The sequence below is a fragment of the Mobula hypostoma genome, chromosome 2 (assembly GCF_963921235.1).
Source record: "Mobula hypostoma chromosome 2, sMobHyp1.1, whole genome shotgun sequence".
Lineage (NCBI taxonomy): Eukaryota > Metazoa > Chordata > Chondrichthyes > Myliobatiformes > Myliobatidae > Mobula > Mobula hypostoma.
This window is the reverse complement of record NC_086098.1, coordinates 157,332,698-157,357,800: the sequence shown is the minus strand read 5'-3', so window position 1 is coordinate 157,357,800 and position 25,103 is coordinate 157,332,698. Positions and strand designations below refer to the sequence as shown.

The 25,103-nt window shown below is 42.5% G+C and overlaps 1 protein-coding gene across 2 annotated transcripts in view; it reads left to right on the top strand.

Annotated features, from left to right (window-relative positions):
* gcn1 (GCN1 activator of EIF2AK4) overlaps window positions 1-25,103 on the top strand; it is a 178,227-nt gene that overhangs the window by 105,265 nt on the left and 47,859 nt on the right. For both annotated transcript variants that reach the window (XM_063040918.1, XM_063040917.1), the window contains 6 exons: window positions 894-962; window positions 2,577-2,715; window positions 5,875-6,071; window positions 10,599-10,741; window positions 22,271-22,388; window positions 23,808-24,023. In XM_063040918.1, the coding sequence (XP_062896988.1) occupies window positions 894-962; window positions 2,577-2,715; window positions 5,875-6,071; window positions 10,599-10,741; window positions 22,271-22,388; window positions 23,808-24,023 (882 nt within the window). The remainder of the gene's footprint in view (window positions 1-893; window positions 963-2,576; window positions 2,716-5,874; window positions 6,072-10,598; window positions 10,742-22,270; window positions 22,389-23,807; window positions 24,024-25,103) is intronic.

Genomic DNA, 25,103 nt, shown 5'->3' with positions numbered 1-25,103 from the left:
GCTGCCTCCTTCCTTTCTAAAATAGCGGAACTACATTTGCGACCTTCCAGTCCTCCGGAACCATGCCAGAGTCTATTGATTCCTGGAAGATCATTTCCAATGCTTCCACAATCTTCAAAGCCACCTCCTTCAGAACCCTTGGGTGCAATCATTCCATGGTCAAAGTCAATTAGATAACATTTCTTCTGATTGGTCTGAACAACAACTGAAACTCTTAACCATATCTGTATGTTTTTATGTATTGAGTTGTTGCCACATGACTGGCTGATTAGATATATGGATATGTACAGATGTGCCTAATAAAGTGGTCACTGAGTACGCGTCCTTTTCACAATTTCTAACCTATCTTTGTGTCATCAGTAAGTTTAGCAACCAAGCCTTCAATGAGTTAATTAAAATCATTTATATAGATTATTAAAGTTTAAGACCTCACACACACACCAATTCCTATGGCACAGTACTCACCACTCATTTTCTTTTGCCAACCAGATGGTTTATGCTTCCTCTCTGCTTCCTATTAGCCATTCATTCTTCTGTCCATGCTAATGTGTTACTGAGCATTTTGGCAATAATCTCTGCGGCACTTGATCAAATAATTTCTGGATAGCTAGGTATAATGCATCGTTTTCATCCACAGTCAACATCGAGGAGTAGCTTTTTAACCAGTGAGCTAGTGTAAAATTACCTAATGGAAAAATTGTGACGTTGACATGAGCTAGAAGCCATTTCAGCCCTGGGAAAAAGCCTCTGGCTATCTACACGATCAATGCCCCTCATCATCGTATGCATCTCTATCAGGTCACCTCATCCTCCATTGCTCCATTAATCAATAAGATTAATAAAGAGAAATGTTAATCAAATTTACTAATTAATTTCTGTTGGCATGATTCTAGGATCTTGCACCGTACCTTCCCAGTGTGATGCCAGGATTGAAGCTGAGCCTGTTGGACCCTGTTCCAGAGGTAAGCACCTTTGTTGGAATGACTGATTACCTGGAGCCAAGTTCTAATTGCTACTTAAATATTGTAATCACTGGGCTGCACCTGTACATTTCCAGTCACTCAAATGTGATCTCAATACTGGGTGCTTTCTGTGTGGTCTTTGCACATTCTCCCTACAACTGTGTGGATTATCCCTGGGTTTCTTTCCATGACCCAAAGTACGTGTATGGGTTACCAGGAAAGGATGGCATCTCTGGTGAAGGGCCCTGTTGCGTCCATTCTGGGCCCGCTCAGTCGCCTTTGGTCCCCACTGGACAGTCAGCTCTCACCTGTGGCTCCAAGTAGCTTTTTGTATGCAACAGCTGCCACATCCGAGTACACAGCTTTGACAGACTGGCTAAACCTTGTGAATGTAACCAATGGGCTTCATGCCCCAGTGAGACAGGGACATGTCTGTTCCAGCATGTATAGTCAGCTCCAGCGAACTGGGTGGATTAGATCAACTGTGTGATCCACCATCCAGCAAGGAGGTTCTGCAAAGCTTCGTGGGGAGCAAAGAACATGACAAGGCACAGAAGAAGTCATGGTCATCCACTGCTACCAAGGAAGACCCAATTTGTGACAACTACCATACCTCTGAACCTGAGAGGGTGTAACTGCCTCAATGCAACAGCTTTTCCACTTCAAAAACTCTGCCACACAGGGTTCTCTGTCGTTGTAAATACAACAGACAACCAGTTAATAATCCAAATGTGATAAGATGGACTCTTGGCCTTAGAATATACCTTGTTATGACATTACTCCTTACTGTCTACCTGCACTGCTCTCTGCACTGTAACATTTTATTCTCTGATCTTATTGTTTTACCTTGTATACCTTTGAAATGAATTATCTGTATGAACGGGATGCAAGACAAATTTCTCTGTACCTTGGTACGTGACAACAATAAACCAATGTACCAATTCCTATTCTATAACTTAGTCTACCTCCTGAATGGAACCTCATCAAAGTCTTTTGGAAATCCAAACTTAGAACAGCTACTGTTTCTCCTTTTTTCTTAGTTCATTTCTCATTCTATCTCATGAGTTAAAAGTGTTGGTGATCGTTGAATTAACCACATTTTGTAAATGTATCATAGTATGTTGTTTAAACTACATAGGAATCATCCATTTTCTAGTTTAGTTACTGAAGCACCTAAGCTAACCATTCTCAGGCTGGCCATTGGTCAGTGTTACATATGCACAGAGCAAGAATAACAACGTAGTAGTGTTAAGTATTTTTACTGAATCGTGTTAGTCAAGGTACATGCTTGTTAGCTTAAAATATGGGAGCGACAGACCAAGCCCACAAAGACAAAACATAATGCATTTGAAAGCCCGCCCAAAAAGAAAGCCACTTTGTAGGAGGCCCAATCGATTCACTATGTGATTATTTGGACACATACCCTCTTTGCTCACTCGCAATCGATCCTATATGGTTCAGTCAGTTTGCTACTATTAAGCCAGAATTCTAACTTGTATATTGTCTTCTTTCTCACCACCGAATTTTGTGCTGTTGAGTAACGCACAGTGTGAAAGATTTACTTTTCTGCTTTATCTTGTTAATTATATGACTTGTCCTTCTGTCATATGCCAGGTCCGCACAGTGTCAGCAAAGGCTCTGGGAGCTATGGTGAAGGGAATGGGCGAGTCATGCTTTGATGACCTGCTGCCTTGGCTCATGGAAATGCTGGCATCGGAGCAGAGTTCAGTTGATCGATCTGGTGCCGCACAAGGTGAGTTGAGAACTTTGGTAAGAGGGAGAGTTCCATAACACTAGACAACAAATTTTTTTTGTAAGTGTTGCTTCTCAGAATTTGTTTTTGATTATGATAGACCACATAAAGCTGAACACAAATATAATTTCAGACTACTTGTATCACATAGGAATTTGGAGAAACAAGAAACTAACTTTTATTGACTAGTTCAACGAAGCTAAAAATGCTTTGATGATTTTCATTTGTACTCAGTGTCTGAGACTTCTCTCTTTAAGTGTCCAACAATAATCAGCCAGCATTTATGGATACAGTTGCCCTGTTATCCCTGTTATGGGTAACTAGTTTCCCTCGGGATCAATAAAGTATGACTATGACTATGTTAACGTTTCTCTGTTGACCACAATGTCCTCGTGAAATCTTCCATCATGTTCGTCACTGACAGTACCAAGGTTTGCAGGAAAAAAGTCTAAAGGGGAATGCAGAAAATGAATCATTAGTTGCACTTGCAACACACATCAAAGTTGCTGGTGAACGCAGCAGGCCAGGCAGCATCTCTAGGAAGAGGTACAGTCGAAGTTTCAGGCCGAGACCCTTCGTCAGGACATTGAATTTCCAGCATCTGTAGAATTCCTGTTGTTTGCATTAGTTGCACTTCATGGTTTTGTCTGCTTGAAGCATGTTGTCAACCAGCTGCAAGAAGTTTGGTGCCCTGTAGTTGCCAAGAAAATTTTAAACATCATAGATGAATACCTTCCATGCGATTTTTCTCCCAGCCCACTAGAAGTTCTTTGAATTGCCTGTCATTGATGACCTGTTTGTTTTGTGGACCACATGTCTTCCTTAATCTTGGTATTAGTTATTCTGACTTGAATTATGAATTGAAATAACAAATATAGGCAATTTTACATAAGTGACGCGTGATAGAGAAATTTCTTGATGATTTTCATGGTTAGCAGCCCACAATCCATAAGGTATGCCAAAAGTATTCGGGAAGCAAAATCTTTGTTGTCCAGTGTAATAGAAACAGAAAGTGATGGTGGTACTTCACAGATGAGGCAGCATCTGTGTGGAGAGAAACAGTTTGTTTCAGGTCATTGAACTTCCACCAAGTTCTCTTCATGTCAATCTCTTCACTAACTTATAATGGCTCCCAGCTGAGCAACTTCCCATTCGTGTTTATGGTACAAGAATTGATTAAATAGGAAATGCATGCTAAAATTCTTCTGTGTTCATCCTACACGGGGTGTGAACAACAGTCTGTTGTCAGCAGACAAGGAAAGATGTGATCACTTCCATTTTATTTTTCACTCAGATTCAGTGTGGTATGTAAGAAATTGGTCTCGCATTGTGCTTTAATCAAATAAAGCGTTCCAGCTCTTCATTAGATCATTGAGGTAAATCTGAACACATGAATCACCAACGACGTTAGTGTGTATATCCAGTAGATTAAGCAAACGAAATTCCTGGAGAGAGAGAGAGAGAGAGAGAGGAAGTGAAAAGGTTCTGGGTGAAAATTGAACATCTTGGGAGTTGTCTGGTGCAGTGACTGGTGGGAGTGACAAAATCTGGAGGTGTTCAAGGGACCAAAATTAAGAATACACTTGCTGCACTTTGGGAGGACAAACCAGGGTAGAACTTACACAGTGAACAGTAGGACACTGAGGAGTATATTAAAACAAAGGGAATCTGGGATTACATCTCCATAATCCCTTGAAAACAGTGTCATAGGTAGACAGACATAAAGAGAGCTTTTGGCACGTTGTTTTTCATAAATCAAAGAATTGAGTACAGCAGTTGGGTTGTTATTTTGAAGTTGTATAAGACCTTGATGAGACCTAATTTGGAGTATTGTGAGCAGTTCCGGTCTATCTACAGGAAAGTTGTCAATAAGATTGAAAGGGTACAGAGAAAATAAACAAGAATGTTGCTGGGACTTGAGGACTTGAATTACAAGGAAAGGTTGAGTAATTTAGGACTTTATTCCCTGGAGCGTAGAAGAATGAGGGGAGATTTAAAAGAAGTATAGAGAAATATGATTGGTATAGTTAAAGGAAGTGCAAACAGGATTTTTCCCCTGAGGTTGAATGAGACTACAAATTTATGTGATAGATTAAAGGTGAAATAGTTAAAGAGAACTCGAGGGGGAACTTCTTCACTCATGGTGGAGTAAGTGTGGAACGAGCTGCCAGTGGAAGTAGTGGATGCAGGTTCTGTTACAATATTTAAGAAAACTTTGGATAAGTACATGGATCAGAGGGGTGTGGAGGGCTATGATCCAGGTGTGGGTCAATGGGAAAAGGCAGAATAACAGTTTGGCATTGACTAGATGAGCTAAAAGGCCTGATTCTGTGTTGTAGTATTCTTTGACTCTGTCAGTGAGATGAAGAGAACTTGATAGAAGTTGGTGTCATGGTCAGAGTTAACATGTCAGAAGTTTGGAAGTCTAAAATGAGCATTATTGGCCAGGAAAGCATTGAAATAATCAAGTCCAATGGTAACAGAGACAAAATTGAGTTATTCCCTCTCCCAAATTCTCTACTGCCTCAGGTCTTGCACATTCAATCTGCTGCATGTTCAAATGGCATTGCCAAACAATTGTTGACGGAAAATTACAAAGTTTTCTTGGCCTTGCAGTTGACATTACACATCAGTGAAATTGTCTTTGACAAAGTCTTGAGATGATTATCTAATAGGTACCTCAATGAAATGGAGATGTGATGTCAGAACTAAGAAATGTAATTAACTATGGCAAGTGTTCTAACTCTGTAATTACCAAGAAACAGTCTATCAGTTTGATGCAACATACATCAAAGTTCCTTCAGTTAGTCCTGACGAAGGGTCTCGGCCTGAAACGTCGACTGCGCCTGTTCCTATAGATGCTGCTTGGCCTGCTGCGTTCACCAGCAACTTTGATGTATGTTGCTTGAATTTCCAGCATCTGCAGAATTCCTGTTGTTTTCTATCAGTTTGATGTATATGTTTATCTATGGTGTGATAAATGAAGAAAGGCGTTCTAAAAATGAACTTTGATGGTAACATTCAGTTGGTGAGTTTTCATGCACTCTTTGGAAGGCTTTCCAACTGTCCTTGTGAGGATTGATTAAAAACTTCCATCTCATACACTTTCCTTTTCAATATCAGAGAAAAAGATTTTATTTCCTCTTTCTTGTTTTTTAGGCTTGGCTGAGGTAATGGCTGGGCTTGGAGTTGAAAAGCTGGAAAAGCTCATGCCAGACATTGTGGCCACTGCCAGCAAAGTGGAGATTGCCCCACATGTCCGTGATGGTTACATGATGATGTTCATCTATCTGCCTGTCACCTTTGGTGACAAGTTTACTGCATACGTAGGAGCCATCATACCTTGCATTCTGAAGGTAAAAGACCAGTAGTGGGTTGACAAATTTCCTTCCACTTGTGCATTCTGAATTTTTAACCTCGCACTGTCAGAAGATTTTGAAGTTCAGCAAGAAATGATCATATTCAGGCATTGAACATACCTGTTAAAATCCAGAAATATATCCATTAGCCACTTTAAGATGCTGAGAAGAATGGACCATTGGGGCAATAATTCTTCCCAAGATATCCTTGAACAATAACATGAGCATTAATATATGCCTAAAAAATCACAAGGAACAAACCCCTTAAGCATCAATTCATTTGGCTTTCACCCCATACAGATCAATACAAATCCAACTAAATTGCTATCTGGTCTTGTACCACTGCAGTTGATCTGCCATGTGCAATCATCAGAGAAGCTACACACAAGTGTCAGTTTCTAAATACCATCCCTGCTGTTACTGTGAAGCGAGTTTAACAATTTGACAGCCTGCATATCTGGGAGATAGTGATGTATTAACATGCTGTGATTCAGGTCAATCTTTACCGAGATGGATTTTCTTCAGTTAGAATTTTTAATTTTCTGTCTGTCTTAAAAATGCAGCTTAAATTTATCTTAGCGTTATCTGTGGAAATTTCCAAGGTTTCAAAGGTACATTTAGTGCCAGACAAATGTATACAATGTACATCCTGAAATGCTTTTTCTTCACAATCATCCACGAAAACAGAGGAGTGCCCCAAAGAATGAATGACAGTTAAATGTTAGAACCTCAAAGTCCCCCCCAGCTCCCCTCCCTCCCGCAAGTAAGCAGCAGCAAGCAACGATCCCCCCTCCCCCACCAGCAAAAAAAAGCATCAGCACCCACCACCGAGCACTCAAGCGTGCAGCATAGCAACAGCAAAAGACACAGACTTGCAGTACTCCAAAGAGTACTCGTTCACCCAGTATTTGACATACCACAGGCTCTCTCTCTGCCCAGTAAGGGAGAAAGAGGTGTCTCCGTTTCACAGCAAGAGGGGAGACATAACAAACAACTTGTTAATTTATGACATTAGAAGTCCGTTGCATCGCTTTTTCTGAGCTCTGCGCCCAAAGATCTCAGGTCTCTGGGCACACAGCCAAAGATCTTCCTACTCCCATGACACACTGATCTCCTGTCGGGACACCGACCTTCGATCCGTTTGTCTCCAGAGCCATGAGATCCCAGGCCTCCAAAGGTAAGGTCAGCTCTTGGGCCGCATCCTTGGCATGTCGGATAACAGCCAGTCATGAAGTCCCAAGAGCAAGTCCCATCCCCGCAAAGAACCAAAGTCAGCGTGTGACTCCAGGACAGGGTCTTCAGAAGAACCCTGAAAGGGAAAAATAGAGATATTAAAGATGGAAATAGAGCTGTTTCCGAAGATGCAAGCAAAGAAGTCGCCTTTTAGTGCCATCATGGATAAGCTGCTGATATAATTTTACACATAAATGACAGGCCAAATAAATGCTATGATTGCACATAAAAGGTACAACTACAGAGAACAGTATAGTGTAGGAACAGGCCCTTCAGCCCAACATGTATATGCTGACCATGGTTCCCATCTAACTAATCCCACTTCCCGCATGTGGTCTGTATCCCCCTCTTCCTTGGTCTATCTAAGTGCCTCCTAAACTGCTTATAACAATGCACTCCATGCCAGCCAGCATCCCAGTAAATCTCTTTGCAACTCTGTATCTTCTAAATAGTGTGGTGTCAATATCTCTTTGGATCTAACCTAGTCCCAACATATCGATGCAGCTAAAAAAGAAGGCAAGACAGTGTCTGTTTTGATTAGGAGTTTGAGGAGATTTGGTTTGTCACCTAAAACACTCAAACTTCTACGGATGTACCGTGGAGCGCATTCTGACAGGCTGCGTCAGTGGTATGAGAGGGCTACTGCACAGGTTCAAAAGAAGTTATAGAAAGTTGTAAAATCATGGGTACTAGCCTCCATAGAATCCAAGACATCTTCAATGAACGTTGCCTCAGAAAGGCAGCGTCCATTATAAGGACCCCTATCACCTAGGACATGTCCTCTTCTCATTGTTACTGTCAGGAAGGAGGTACAGAAGCCTGAAGGCACACACTCGGCGATGCAGGAACAGCTTCTTCCCTTCTGCTAAATGGACATTGAACCCTTGAATACTAACTCACTTTTATTATTTCTGTTTTTACACTATTTTTAATTTAACTATTTAAAGTACATATATACATACTGTAATTGAATTTTTTCTATATTTGTTATGTATCACGTACTGCTGCTGCTAAGTTAACAAATTTCACAACATATTCTGGTGATATTAAATCTGATTCTGATTCTTCATGCAATATTGCAAATGTGGCTTAAATGTGGGAAATGGAATTAAAATGGGTGGCCACAGGGAGATCCCGCTTTTTCTGCTGGTTGGAGAGCAGGTGCTCGGCAAAACGGTCTCCCAATCTGCATCAAGTCTCACTGATGTACAGGAGGCCACACCGGAAGCTGCAGGTACAGTATACGACCCCAACAGACCCACAAGTGAAGTGTCACCCATTTTAATTCCAATTCCCATTCCCATTCCAATATGTCAATCCATGGCCTCTTCTACTGTCACAATGAGGCCACACTAAGGTTGGAGGAACAACACCTTATATTCCATCTAGGTAGCCTCCAACCTGAAGCCATGAACATCAATTTCTCAAATTTCCGGTAATGGCACTCTCCCCCTGTCCTTCACCATTCTCCATCACCTTTTCCTTCTATTTGCCTGCCCATCGCATCCCTCTGGTGCTTCTCCCCCGTTTTCTTTCTTCTGTGGTCTTCTGTTCTCTCCTACTGGACTCCCCCTTCTCCAGCCCTGCATCTTATTCACCAATCAACTTCCCATCACCCCCCTGGTTTCACCTACCACCTTGTGTTTCTTTCTCCCCTCCCCCACCTTTTAAATCTACTCCTCATCTTTTTATCTCCAGTCCTGCGGAAGAGCCTCGGCTCACAACGTCTTTTTCCATAGATGCTGTCCGGCCTGCTGAGTTCCTCCAGCACTTTGTGTCTGCTTTATCTTGTGGTGTCCTTGGGCAGTCTTCCTCACTATCCACAACTCTAATTGATTCTGCCCTTTGCTCAGTAATGTTGTATTGGTTGGTAACACACTGATCGAAATCAAACTCATATAGTTAAAGTTTAACCCTTATACAGGATGGACATTCATAAGCTGTGTTGATGCTTCAGTGTAAATGAATGTTGTGGCCCTTTTTCCTTTCTCTAAAGATTCAAGTATGTACTTAAGGTCCTTTGCCATCTCAGGATGAATGTGAATGATCCCAGAATCCTGGCAAAATATTCTCAGACTCTAGACTTAATTATTTGTTTTACTGCTGTTAGTGGTACCTTGTGGTACTTTCTTTGCCTCTAACAATTTGAATGGTCCGAGGGGTTGGGAGAAATGGTTTAGAAACACATAGGATATTTGCCATCATTAGCTTGGGCATGAGAATCAAATTTATTATGATAATTGATTTTGAATTTGTTACTGTGTGGCAGCAGGACAGTGCAAAGACATAAAATTATAAATTACAAAAGAAATGGAGCAAAAACTATAAGATGGTCTTCATGGAACATTCAGAGATTTGATGAGTGATGGAGAGGAAGAAGTTGCTCCTGAATTGTTGATGGGGGGGGGGTGTCTTCAGGCTCCTGTTACATCTCCCTGATGGTGGAAATGTGAAGAGGGAATGTCCCAGATGATGAGGGTCCTTAATGATGGATGCCACCTTCTTGAGGCACCACCTCCTGGGGATAAAAGAGCAGAGAGGTTATGCTCCATCAGTTAGGTCAGAGTATTATAGTTCTGGTCCCCACACAACAGGGAGGATGTGGCATTGAAGAGGGTGCAGAAAAGGTTCGCTAAGATGTTTCCTGGGATGGAACATTTCCAGACTGGACAGGCTGGGTTTGCTTTCCCTGGAGCAGAAGAGGCTGAGAGAGGGCCTGACTGAGAATATGAAATTTCCCTTAGAAGAGTTACCTGTGACCAGAGGGCATGGATTTAAACTAAGGTTATGGGATTTAGGAAAGATTTTAGGATTTTTCTATCCAGAGTGTGGTACAAAATAATATGCACTGTCTGTTTGAGGCATAGTGTCTTTAAGAATGTTTAGATGAGCACATGAAATGCCATGGCATAGAAGGCCATTGGATAGGTGCTGAAAAATGGGATTATTAGGGATGGATGTCTCTTGCATGCACAATATAAGCTGATGGGCAATTTTTTTCTGTATTATTCTGACAGCATAGCTCTTGGCACTCTATTTTGTGTTTTTGCAAAGGTAGCACTATAGCCATCAGAAGGTCACCAATATATGTACTCCAGTTGTTCAGAGCTGTCAACAGCTGGATAATCAGTTGATTATTCTGAGTGGCTGAAAAGTAGAAGCAGTTCCTGAGCCATCAGTTTTCATCAGCAATAGATGTGGCCAAATGACCACAATGTAAATACACATTTGAGGCAGTAGGAAAGAATTGCAAACTGTATGGTTTATCAACATGTCAGTTTTTGTGTACAGGCTTTGGCAGATGAGAATGAATTTGTTCGTGACACTGCTCTACGTGCTGGACAGCGAATTATTAGCATGTATGCAGAGACTGCCATCGCACTACTGCTTCCAGAGCTGGAACAGGGATTGTTTGATGATAACTGGCGAATCAGGTACCATGTATATTCTGTGTAGCTTTCAATCAACTCTTGTGTTAACTGTGCACTGAAAAGCAAATAGATGTATGGGTATAAACTTTGAAAAATGGAAATGCTATGGTGGGTGTAAAGATAGTGGGGTAACATCTGGGTGTAACTCTTCCAGGAGGTTTATGCTGTGCTATTTAGTGTTAAATTAGTTGACACAAAAATCTGAGGAATAATTGTGATCAATACTTCACACCTGCTCTAATTATAAAGAGCCTTAATGGAACTTTTGGAATATTGTATGCAGTTCTGTTTTCCCACCCAAGGAAAGATGCAGAGTGTGTAGCAAGGTTTATCAGATTGATTCCTGAAATTACAGGTTTATTGTATGAGGAGAGATTAAGCAGTATAGGTGTATACTCTGAAGTTTATAATAATAATTTCATTGCGTTCTCAAAGGACTTGACGGGTCAAATAGAAGTTTGATGTTTCACTTCATTGGAATGTCCAGAAGCAGAGTTAACAAACCCTAGGGCAGCTCTATTTTGAGGGATCACATTCTACTAATAACCATCAGCATGTGCAGGATTGGGACAGATCTAACTGCCACCCATCAATAAGAGATAATTAAATCTTATTGTAATGACGTACTTCGAGACATCCATAAAACCCTTTGCTGCAGTCAAAGGACAGCGGTGACTATATCACGTCCATTTAGGAGAGCACCAACCACATCATCAAGAATAATCAGCATCCTTTGGTGTTAGTGCTTTGTATCGTCTGTCCAGCATTAGGGTAAAAAGGTCAGCCTAATTATGCCGCGTGAAAGAGAGGGGGGACATTATGGTCAGGAGATGACGCCAAACATCGTCGGGAAGCAGCAAGGAGAGGGAGAGAACAAAAATCGGATGAGGCCAGGGCCACACGACTCCAGGGTCAAAAAGTCAGGACAAAAAAAGATGAGAGAAGAAGAGACAGAGGAGGAGAGCCATGCACGTCTCCAGAATGACAACAAGAGGCACAAGGATGGCAGAGCAATACTCAAAACACGCTGGAGGAACTCAGCAGGTCGGGCAGCATCTGTGGAAATGATCAGTCAACGTTTCGGGCCAGACACCTTCGTCAGGACTGAAGAGGGAGGAGGCAGAGGCCCTATAAAGGAGGTGGGGGGAGGGTGGGAAGGAGAAGGCTGGTAGGTGCCAGGTGAAAAACCAGTAAGAGGAAAGATAAAAGGGTGGGGGAGGGGAAGCAGGGAGGAGATGGGCAGGAAAGGTGAAAAAGGAATGGGGGAAAGCACAATGAGTAGTAGAAGGAGGTGGAACCATGAGGGAGGTGATAGGCAGCTGGGGGAGGGGAATTACCAGAAGTTGGAGAATTCATTGTTCATGCCCAGGGACTGGAGACTACCCAGACGGTATATGAGGTGTTGCTCCTCCAACTTGAGTTTAGCCGCATCCTGGCAGTAGAGGAGGCCATGTATGGACGTATCTGAATGGGAACATGAAGCGGGGTTGAAGTGTGTGGCAACTGGGAGATCTTGTCTGTTCTGGTGGACAGAGCGGAGGTGCTCGACGAAGCAGTCCCCCAATCTGCGTCAGGTTTCACAAATGTAGAGGAGGCCGCACCGGGAGCACCGGATGCAATAGATGACCCCAGCAGACTCACAAGTGAAGTGTTGCCTCACCTGGAAGGACTGTTTGGGGCCCTGAGTGGTGGCAAGAGAGGAGGTGTAGGGACAGGTGTAGCACTTACGCTTACAGGGATAAGTGCCTGGTGGGAGATCTGTGGGGAGGGACGTGTGGACCAGGGAGTCGCGGAGGGAACAATCCCTGTGGAAAGCGGAGAGGGAAAGATGTGCTTAGTGGTGCGGTCCTGTTGAAGGTGGCGGAAGTTGCGGACGATAATGTGCTGGATCCGGAGGTTGGTGGGGTCATAGATGAGGACAAGGGGAACTCTGTCCCTGTTGTGGTGACAGGAGGTGAGGGCCGAAGTGCGGGAAATGGAGGAGATGCGAGTGAGGGCATCATTGATGACGGCAGAAGGGAAACCATGATCTTTAAAGAAAGAGGACATTTGAGATGTACTGGATGGCAGATTAGCCAGAAATGATGCCATCAAAAGTGTCCTTCATTAAATGAGGAGCAGCTCTATTTGCTTTGCTACGCGTCATTCTTCTTTAATAAACTGAGGTTTTCTACTTCAGTTTCCAAAGCAAAGCAATACCAATTGGCATTCAGGAACATTTAATGTTCATTCTGGTCGCATCAGACTACACTGCCCTTCTCTCAAAGGGTGCCCCAACGGGTCACCCCATTGTCTAGTATACATTAAACAAATCAGGGGAGAAAACACACCCTTGTCTAATGCCTCTCTTGATTTTTGTGCACTGACTGACTTCTCCATCTATTCTTACAGCGGCAGTTTGTTCCCAGTACAGATTTCTGATTAGGCGGAGGTCTTTCGAATCTAGATCTAGAGTTTCCTGTAATATTTCACATAACTTATTGTGCTTCACTTTATCAAATGGTGTTGTGTAGTCGGTAAAGCAAACAAACAAATCTTTTTGCACTTGAATAGCTCGTTCTGATAGTATCCTTAACATCAATATCGCATTTCTTGTACCTTTGTCTTTCACAAAACCACATTGTTCTTTACCTATTTCAGCTTGTAACTTACTTTTAGCTCTTGTCATCAGAATTCTTAGAAGTATCTTCGTGATATGACTCATTAAACTTATGGTCCCATGTAATTCACGTCCTATTGCTTCAGGTTTCTTAGGAAGAGTGATAAATACTGATTTTTTTCGTCTTTTCTGGTATTGAGATTAACTAATTAAATACGTATTTTAATTATGCATTCTACGCCCCAGTTCCCATTCTATAAGTAATCTTGCTTCCATCTTTTGACCTTCTGATGGATTGAATTGCTTTTAATCTTCAAATTGGTCTTCATTCATTGAGTATACAATATGAGCAATTAATATTTAGATGGGAGAAGAAAATTAGTTTACAGTATGTCCTGTTAATAATTGCCCCTTGTAATAATGATCAGTGAGACACAGAATGTGTATTTACAACTAAGTAACTTTTATTCTTTCAACTAAAAACCATGCGGGTTCACAAACTAGCTACCTGTGTGTACCCTACTAGAATCTCTGACCCTCCATGAACAGTCAATGAAGAGAAAAGGTATTACCTGGGAAAGGAGTCTGTGCCGGCAAGCGTTCCTTGTAGTCCCAATCTACATGTGTCCGTGAGGCCCTCCTTATCCGTAATGGTTGGTCTCTGGTTGCTGGAGAGTTATCGCCCCTGTATATTTGGAGTTCCTGACTTTTATAGAGTTCCTTATCAATTGAATTGGTGGATCTCCATCCCATTGACTCAGGGTTACCTGACCTACCTGGCTCACCTTCTTACTGGTCATTGTACAAGGCTACAACCAAAATTGTTTCATGATTCTGCCCACCCCAGCCTTGTGTATTTGTCTTTCAACTCTGACTGGTCCAAACCAGTTATATGAACCAACCCAGACAAAGTCTAACAAGATTACGGATTGCTTCTTTGGTAGGTATGGCATTTTACATAATAAGTAGCTTCTCCTCAGAGAATGGTCTCAGGCTACGTCCACACTAGACCGTATAAATCCGTAACTAAAGCTTTTTCTCTTCATTTTGACCCTCTGTCCACACTGAAACAGTGTTTTCCTCCCCAAAAATGGAGCTTTTCTAAAACACTCCCCAGAGTGTTTAAATCTGAAAATGCCGGTTGGCCATTGTAGTGTGTACGGGGTAACCGGCTAATTTTAAAAATGCTGTCATGACGTGCCGGAACAAATGGTGGCGGCAGTGCGGCATTTCATTGTTTTCCTGAACGCAACCTCCAACACCACAACAACGATATCTGACAATAGATGTGTAACAGCCTAATGTAACATTGTATGGAAATACAAGATAACACTGATGCAGACATGTTTTATACATTTAACAAGGTGCTTTATTGATGTGGTGCTTTATTAATGTATTGCTTGTGCAAATATTCATTAGATGCAATTGTCACTTTTGCCCCAGTAACTCGTTTTATTGCACATGTTAAATACAGCAAAATAATACACAAAGACATGGCAAAAGTAAAGACAAACAAAATGAGGTAACAGCAAATTTCACTTTTGCCCAGTAACAAGCCTTACTGCGTTTAGTTGTAGCTGTCATCCCTTTCATCGGTGAAGAGACGATGGCTGTAAGAAATGTTTCTGGACAAACGTGCACCAAGTCTTTCGTTTGGCAATTTCCTTTTATGTTTTTCTAGTCTGTAACTGGACAAACGCGCACCAAGTATACCGTTTCCTCTTCGCTTGTTTTCTGTGTGTCCTGCGCATGCCCAGTAGGAGGAGATTTGCCCTAATATCCGCTTTAATGTGGACGGAGGTATTTTCAAAAACGCCTGGTGTGGACGCCTATCGTTTTTACACGAAACCGGTATTTTCATAATTATCCGGTCTAGTGTGGACATGGCCTCAGATTTAGCAGTTCAATACTTGAGATTCATTGTGTCAACATTCAATTGCTCTGATTAGATTGTCCCAGAGCCAGAATCAGTTCGGAGTCCAATCCCTTTACATAACAAATAGCTACTTGTCTGAGAATGGTCTCAGGTTTAGCAGGTCATTACCTGAAGCTTCTTGTGCCCACATTCAATTGCTGTGATTAGATTATCCAAGAGCAAGAATCAGTGTAGAGTCCACAAAATGGGGGGAAACAAAGACAACTGATTTGTCTCCTTCTCCTGTCCATGATTAGACTGTAGTTTCTTCTGGCCAACAGTCCCTTATAAGGTGCGGTTTCTGTTGCTTCTTGCCCAGATCTTCTCTCCAGACATTCACTCCTGTTGCTGTTGTCTTGTTACCACTCTTGAGTAAAACTTCTCTTTACTTTCTGAATGGAAGTATCTGCAGAGGGCATAGGGTTTGAGTATATGTTTACTTGATGGTGCCTCATAAAATAACAGATAAGACACGCAAGCAAAACACTCGGCAGTTTTAAAGTTCTATGCCCTGGTGTAATCCCAAACTGGATCAGGACCTTTAAATATTGCCATCTAAATCTACTTGGGCTGATAAATTGAAGCTACCCAAATGTATTTAGACCATAAGACAAAGGAGCAGAACCAGCCATTCGGCCCATCGAGTCTGCTCTGCGATTTTATCATGAGCTGATCCATTCTCCCATTTAGTCCCACTCCCCCGCCTTCTCACCATAACATTTGATGCCCTGGCTACTCAGATACCTATCAGTTTCTGCCTTAAATACATCCAATGACTTGGCCTCCACTGCTGCCCATGGCAACAAATTCCATAGATTCACCGCCCTCTGACTAAAAAAAATTTCTTCGCATTTCTGTTCTGAATGGGCACCCTTCAATCCTTAAGTCATGCCCTCTCGTACTAGACTCCCCCATCATGGGAAACAACTTTGCCACATCCACTCTGTCCATGCCTTTCAACATTCGAAATGTTTCTATGAGGTCTCCCCTCATTCTTCTAAACTCCAAGGAATACAATCCAAGAGCGGACAAACATTCCTCACATGTTAACCCTCTCATTCCTGGAATCATTCTAGTGAATCTTCTCTGTACCCTCTCCAACGTCAGCACATCCTTTCTTAAATAAGGAGACCAAAACTACCCACAGTACTCCAAGTGAGGTCTCACCAGCGCCTTATAGAGCCTCAACATCACATCCCTGCTCCTATACTCTATTCCTCTAGAAATGAATGCCAACTTCACTACGCCTTCTTCACTACGGACTCAACCTGGAGGTTAACCTTAAGGGTATTCTGTACAAGGACTCCCAAGTCCTGTTGCATCTCAGAACTTTGAATTCTTTCCCCATTTAAATAATAGTCTGTCCATTTATTTCTTCTGCCAAAGTGCATAACCATACACTTTCCAACATTGTATTTCATTTGCCACTTCTCTGCCCATTCTTTCAATCTATCCAAGTCTCTCTGCAGACTCTCTGTTTCCTCAGCACTATCGGCCCCTCCACTATCGTCAGCAAACTTAGCCACAAAGCCCTCTATTCCATAATCCAAATCGTTGATGTACAATGTAGAAAGAAGTGGCCCCAACACAGACCCCTGTGGAACACCACTGGTAACCGGCAGCCAACCAGAACAGGATCCCTTTATTCCCACTCTCTGTTTCCTGCCAATCAGCCAATGCTCTATCCACGTATGTAACTTTCCTGTAATTCCGTGGGCTCTTGTCTTGTTAAGTAGCCTTATGTGTGACACCTTGTCAAAGACCTTCTGAAAATCTAAATATACAACATAAGGGTCTCGGCCTGAAACGTCGACTGTACCTCTTCCTAGAGATGCTGCCTGGCCTGCTGCATTCACCAGCAACTGTGATAAAGTGTGTTGCTTGAATTTCCAGCATCTGCAGAATTCCTCTTGTTTGCTTATCCGCTGCATCTCCTTTGTCTAGCCTACTGGTAATTTCCTCAAAAAATTGTAATAGGTTTGTCAGGCAGGATTTTCTTTTAAGGAATCCATGCTGAGTTCTGCCTATCTTGTCATATGCCTCCAGGTACTCTGTAACCTCATCCTTGACAATCGATTCCCAACAACTTCCCAACCACTGATGTCAAGCTAACAGGTCTATAATTTCCTTTTTGCTTCCTTGCCCCCTTCTTAAATAGCGGAGTGACATTTGCAATCTTCCAGTCCTTCGGAACCATGCCAGAATCTATTGACTTTTGAAAGATCATTGTTAATGCCTCCGCAATCTCCACAGCTACTTCCTTCAGGACATGCGGGTGCATTCCATCTGGTCTGGGAGATTTATCTACCTTTAGACTATTCAGCTTCCCGAGTACTTTCTCTGTCGTAATTGTGACTGCATACACTTCTCTTCCCTGCCATCCTTGAGTGTCCGGTATACTGCTGATGTCTTCCTCACTGAAGACTGATGCAAAATACTCGTTCAGTTCCTCTGCCATCTCCTTATTTCCCATTACAATTTCTCCAGCATCATTTTCTATCGGTCCTATATCTACTCTCACCTGTCTTTTACTCTTTATATACTTGAAAAAGCTTTTAGTATCCTCTTTGATATTATTTGCTAGCTTCCTTTCATAGATAATCTATTCCCTCTTAATGACCTTCTTGGTTTCCTTTTGTAAGGTTTTAAAAATTTCCCAGTCCTCTGTCTTCCCACTAATTTTTGCTTCCTTGTATGCTCTCTCCTTTGCTTTAACTTTGGCTTTGACTTCTCTTGTCAACCACAGTTGCATCCTTTTTCCATTCGAAAATTTCTTCTCTTTTGGAATATACCTGTCTTGCACCTTCCTTTCTTCTCGCATAAACTCCAGCCATTGCTGCTCTGCCGTCTTTCCCGCCAGTGTCCCTTTCCAGTCAACTTTGGCCAGTTACTCTGTCATGCCACTGTAATTTCCTTTACTCCACTGAAATACCGACACATCAGATTTTGGCTTCTCTTTTTCAAATTTCACAGTGAACTCAATCATGTTATGATCACTGCCTCCTAAGGGTTCCTTCACCCCAGTCTCTCTAATCACCTCCGGTTTATTACAGAATACCCAATCCAGTACCGCCGATCCCCTAGTGGGCTCAACAACAAGCTGTTCTAACAAACCATCTCGCAGATGTTCTACAAATTCTCTCTCTCGAGATCCAGTGCCGACTTGATTTTCCCAATTCACTCGCATGTTAAAATCCCCCACAATTATCATAACACTGCCCTTCTGAGAAGCCTTTTCTATTTCCTTTTGTAATTTGTAGTCCACATCGCTGCAGCTGTTTGGAGGCCTATAAATAACTGCCATCAGGGTCCTTTTACCCCTGCAATTTCTTAACTCAACCCATGAAGATTCTGCACCTTCCAATCCTATATCACCTCTTTCTAATGATTTAGTATAATTTCTTACCAATAAAGTCACACCTCCCCCTCTGCCTACCTTCCTATCCTTCCGATACACCGTGTTTCCTTGGACGTTCAGCTCCCAGAGACATGCATCCTTTATCCACGTCTCAGTGATGGCCACAATATCATACCTGCCAATCTGTAGTTGTACGACAAGATCATCCACCTTATTCCTTATGCTGCATGTATTTAAGTATAACACCTTAAGACCAGTATTTGGTACTTCTCGCTTTGATTTCACTGTAAGTTTATTGCACTACAACTCTGTTGCACTGCAACTTATCCCAAAGGCTACAAATTTGCCCCATCACCTGCCTGTCTTTCCTGACATCCTTACTGCTCACTATCTTAGATTTATTTCTGTTTTCCCCTTCCTCCGCTCTGTCATTCCGGTTCCCATCCCCCTGCCAAATTAGTTTAAACCCTCCCTAACAGCTCTATTAAACTTTCCTGCCAGGATATTGGTCCCCTTCGGGTTCAGGTGTAACCTGTCCTTTTTGAACAGGTCATACTTTCCCCAGAAGAGATCCCAATTATCCAAGAATTTGAAGCCCTGCCCCCTACACCAGTCTCTCAGCCATGCATTCCTCTGCCTGATCCTGCTATTCTTGCCCTCGCTAGCACGTGGCACAGGTAGGAATCCTGAGATTACTACCCTGGAGGTCCTGCTTCTCAGTTTCCTTCCTAACTCCTGGAAATCTCTCTTCAGGACCTCCTCCTTTGTCCTATCTATGTCATTGGTACCAACATGTACCAAGTCAACTGGCTGCTCACCCTCCCCCTTCAGAATATTCAGGACCCGATCCGAGACATCCCGTACCCTGGCATCTGGGAGGCAACACACCATGCGGTTATCTCTATCAGGCTCACAGAATCTCCTGTCCATTCCCCTGACTATGGAATCCCCTATGACTACCGCATTCGTCTTCTCCCTCCTTCTCTCCTGCACAACAGCGCCAGGCTCAGTGCCAGAGACCTGGTCACCGTGGGCGTCCCCTGTCAGGTCATCCCCCTCAACAGCATCCAGAACAAGATATTTGTTGCTGAGGGGGACAGCCACAGGTGTGCTCTCCACTATCCGGGCATTTCCCTTCCCTCTCTTGACAGTGACCCAGTTCTCTGACCCCTGTAGCCTAGGGATGACTACCTCCCTGTAGCTCCTGTCTATCACCTCTTCACTTTCCCTGATAAGTAGTAGGTCATCAAGCTGCAGCTCCAGATCCCTAACACGGTCTCTGAGGAGCTGCATCTCGGTGCACCTGGCGCAGATGTGGCCATCAGGGAGGCTGGAGGTCTCCCAGGATTCCCACATCTGACACCCTGAACAAAGCACTAACCCTGCAGGCATGCTATCTAATTCTACAGGAATGAAACAGGAAAAATAAGTCTACTCACCCACTTACCTTGCCAAACAGATGAACTTATTAAACCGTTAGCTGTGAGAGCCCTGCTGTTCCTGTCTGTCTGGGCTGATTCGCAAAGTGGAGGGGCGGGGGAGAAAAAAAGAGTTGGTGCTTTGCTCTCACCTCTTCCCGTTTACCACTGAAGCCCGTTGAAGCCAAAGCCCTACGCTCTGCTACCGCTCACTCCGCTGCCCGCTGTATAGGGTGGTCTCCTTTTTCAACTCTCCGCGTTGTCCTGTTGACGTCATGCGCCTGCGCAGTCCTGTCCTTCTTGCACTCGAAAGTTTTTAAGAAAACTACCTTCCTTCAGAATTCAGCTCCCACGACGCTCTGTAATCCCGATCCAAAAGTCAGCCATTGGTAGCAACCTTCCTTTTTAAACTCTCCGCGCTGTCCTGTTGACGTCACACGCCTGCGCAGTCTCGTCTTTCTTGCACTCGAAGAAGTTTTTTAAAAAACTGCCTTCCTTCAGAATTCAGCTCCCACGCCGCTCTGTAGTCCCGATCCAAAAGACAGTCGTTGGTAGCAACTATTTAACTTTTTATTACTTAGCAAGGAGTGAAAGCTGTCAACCCAACTGGAATCAGCACAAGCAACACAGTTTATTATAGCATAGAAATACCCAGACTGGTGACAAATAAATTGCTGAAGTCCATCACAATTTATTTTCCTGTTGTCTGCACAACACAAAACTTAGCACTGGAGCAGACCCTTTGATCCAGCATGTGTGCACCAGCAATAATACCAATTTAGCTACTCCTGTTTGAGTGTGCTGCATATCCCTCTACATCCTCCTATTCATGTTTTTCCAACTACCTCCTAAACATTGCTATCAATCTACGCCTACCACCTTGCGTGGCAGGGTGTTCCACGTACCTACCATTCTCCATGTATCCTCTCACATCTCCTTTAAACTTACCCTTCCTCACATTAGACATATGCCTTCTAATTTTTGACATTTTTAAACGTCTGGCAAAAAGATCAGCAACCCTAACCCTATCCCTCTTACAACTTTATATGCTTTTATCAGGTCACCCTTCAACCTCCAGCTATATAAAAACAAACAATCCAACATTGTCCAACCTCCTCTTCTGGATAACATACTCCAATTCAGGCAAAATGCTAATGAACCTCTTCTGCACCTTCTCTAAAGTCTCCATATACTTTCTATAGTGTGGCAACCAGAAATGCAGACAGTACCAAAGTTTTATACAGGATTTTCCAACTTTTACATTTAGTGTCCCAACTGATGAAGCAAGCATGCTGTATTCCTTGTTTACTACTCTGTCCATTTTGTGTTGCCACAGTCAGGGAGTTGTACATTTGCATTCCAAGATCAATGCTTCGAAGAGTCCTGCCATGTACTACATACTTTCCTCTTACCAACATGCATCATCATACACTTGTCCAGATTAAACTCTATCTGTCATCTATGTCCATTGACAAACTTCCTTACTAACCTCAACTCCACCAACTTTTGTGTCATCTGCAAACTTAATAATCAGACCATCTATAGCTTCATCCAAATTATTTACGCAAAAAACAAAGAACTCCCAATCAGAAAAACACCCATGCACCGCCACCCAAGCCAGTCTTGTATCCAATTTACCATGTGACTTGATCTGCTGGAATTTTTGACAAATGCTTTAAAGTCAGCGCAGACAATGTCCACTGTCCTATCCTCATCAAACATCTCCATTAACACCTAAACAAACTCAATCAACTTTGTGAGACAGAAAAGTTCTCTTATCTGATTTCTTGTAAACTACATTGGAAAATCCATCTGCAGTACTTTTTTCTAAGTTGTGCTCAAAACTGTCATTCATGTCTGTACTTATTTTGTGCATACATGATTCATTTATAACACGTGGCAAAAGGTTAAAATCCATGGTTTAAATGTAGTCGATTTTAGACACTGAATAAATTGATTCACTAACATGCAAATCTCCATCTGTTGTACCCCTTTGATTGTTTGATTTAAATTTGCATCTTGTTTCAACTGTCTCTGTTTTCCTTCAGTGTTTAGTCGCAGTAGAGGAGGCAGGCCTTTTTCCATGCAGACTGGGGAAGCTTGTTTAGTCCCATTTACCTAAACCACATCCCAGCCTAGTGTGGTGCAGTTTGCATGGGGGATTCTTTTGAAAGAAGTTGGATTATATGAAAAGAACAGTCAAATTAATGAAACATGACTTTTTTTTCCCTTTGGGTTTCAGGTTCAGTTCAGTCCAGTTGCTAGGAGATTTGCTGTTCCATGTGTCAGGGGTGACTGGAAAGATGACAACAGAGACTGCCTCAGAGGATGATAACTTTGGCACCGCACAGTCTAATAAGGTGAAGCACATATTGATACGAGTGTTGTGAGATCTATTATGGGCTGTGCACACTTGTAAAGCCTTTGTTTAACTGACTCTCCCATTATCAATGATGTAGAGGCATAAGGAAAAAAGTAATTATCTTTTTGTAAACATAAGAGATTCTGCAGATCTGGAAATCTTGAGCAATGGTTAAAAAGTACTGAAGGTCCTGATGAAGGGTAATGGTTCAAAATGTTGACTGTTTATTCCCCTTCTTTGATGCTGCCTGACTCGTTGACTTCCTCCAACATTTTGTGTATGTTGCTCAATGATCTTTTTGTACCTGGAGTGAGTGAACAGTGGAATAGGCTATTTGTACACTTGTTGTTCAAAAAGATTGTCATTTTCCTTCATGCCACTTTCAATAACTCAATATTCCTTGGTTCCCTCAATATCTACTATTCTGTTGTTGTTGGTTTTGGTCAGTTTAACATGCCTCGATGTGTCTTTCATGTGGGTTAACTCAGTGGACAGATCAACAGTTATATTAGCTGTCTGGGTCAGTTTACAAGCCATATGGACAAGCTGCTTTATCCATTGAATTTGTGGACCTGGCTCTGAGTTGCCATTCACAGGGACTCCACGAAATATGTCCGGACTGGAATTTTTCTCTTGAAGAATGAAAGCTTAGAGGTGATCTGATAGAAATCTTATTAATGAAATGGTTCAGTCACTAAAGCACACAGTTTTTTTTTTGTTTTGTTTTGTTAGTCTCCCTTCTCGCTTGTTTTACACCTCTCTGCCTATTACAGAGGGAGAGAGCCTGTGGCATGTCAAATTGTCGGGTGAATGATTAGTTTTTGTTATTGTGTAGATCATGGTCTCTATCTTGGGAGCTTTTCTATTGCTTTCTTGTGGGTGTTGATGCTTTTTGCTGTCGTTAAGTGAGGGAGGGGAGGGTTGATGCTGCTGCTTGTGCATGGGGGGAGTGGGGGTCTTTGCAGTTCTAATATTTTTACTGTCACTCATTCTTTGGGATATCCTTTTGTTTTTGTGGATGTGAAGAACAAGAATTTCAGGCTGTATATTATATACATTCTCTGACATTAAATGGAACTATTGAAGATAATTTCATTTGAGGAGTTCAAGATTAAGGGCCGTAAACAAAACAGTAACTAATAAATCTAAAAAGTAATCAGAAGGAAGTTTTGTTTATAACATTAACAATGTGGAACGCACTACCATGCGGAGTAGCTGAAGCCTGGATAGACTCATTATGAGGGAGAATAACAAGATATGTTGATGGGATTGGATGGTGAGAGATTCTTATTGAAAGTGAACAGAGGCACATTCCAACTGGACTAAGTGAATTGCTCTGTGCACAAATTTAGTATAATTCAATGTATCAGGTGGTACAAATTGTGGTTGATTATAACATGATCTTTTGTTCTTTCAGGCTATAATTACTGCACTTGGACAGGAGAGGCGGAATCGTGTACTGGCTGGGCTGTATATGGGCCGTTCTGACACACAATTAGTGGTGCGTCAGGCCTCACTACATGTCTGGAAAATTGTTGTGTCCAACACTCCACGTACCCTCCGCGAGATCTTGCCAACACTCTTCACTTTGCTGTTGGGTTTCTTGGCCAGTACCTGCTCTGACAAGAGAACGGTGAGTTCAGACGTTAATGATAAATGATTTAAGTATTGCTCTAAATTGACTTGTTGGGATAACCTTCATTATATTGAGATCTTTGATTGTTTAGTCTACTTAGTAGCCCAAGGGTAATAATGATAATTGATAACGATAGCTGATTAATTGGTTGTCTGTTATATCCGACAATAACAGAGAAACCTATGCAGGAGAGGCTTTAAAGCGGAAAAGCCATTACACTAGGGCAGTTCCACTCGACCTTGGAAGTCTGGGTCCAGTGGTACTAATAGTCGTTACAAATGAGGTCTTCCTTGGTTGTAGTGGATGACCACAACTACTTCTGTACCTTGTCATGCCCTTCGCTCTCCATGAGGTGTTGTAGAACTACCTTCCAACAATTGGATCTCACTGTTGGTCTGACCGACCCACTCTGCTAGAACAGAGTTCACGTGTATGTCCCTATCTCACCAGGGTACAAGGCCCACCCTGGTTTAATCCATCTGAACAAGTGTTGTACTGGGTTGTGGCCACTGTCGCATACAAACAGCTACTTGGAGCCACAGGTGAGAGCTGAGCATCCAGTGGGGACTAAAGGTAAGCGTTTCCAGAGTAGATATGACAATCCTCTATCTCTCCCTGGGCACCCCATATACCCCATCCTTCTACTGTAACTATCCTTCTTTCTGGACAGCTTAATTCCAGAAATTACTTCTAAACTGCTGCTTTTATTATCATAAATAATACACATGGAAATGTTAGAATGAAACAGTGGAGTTACTGTTTCAAAGCTCCAGTGAGCTGAATTCAATGCTGAATCCCAGTAGTGTCTGTGTCGTTTGGACTTTCTTTACATAGCTGCGTGGATTTCCTCTGGTAGTTCCAGTTCCCTCCCAAATCTGAAAGACAGCAGGTGCTGGTATGGTGGGTGTGTGATAGAATCGGGGTGGTGATAAGGAGAGAATGGGTCCCAAGAGGAGAACAGGATGGGGTTGTAAAACAGCAGAGACCCGTTAACCCAAGCCTCCTGTATTGTAATGAAATATCAGAAAAAAATCAAACTACTGCTGTCCCTGTATAACCATGATGCAAGTTAGTGAA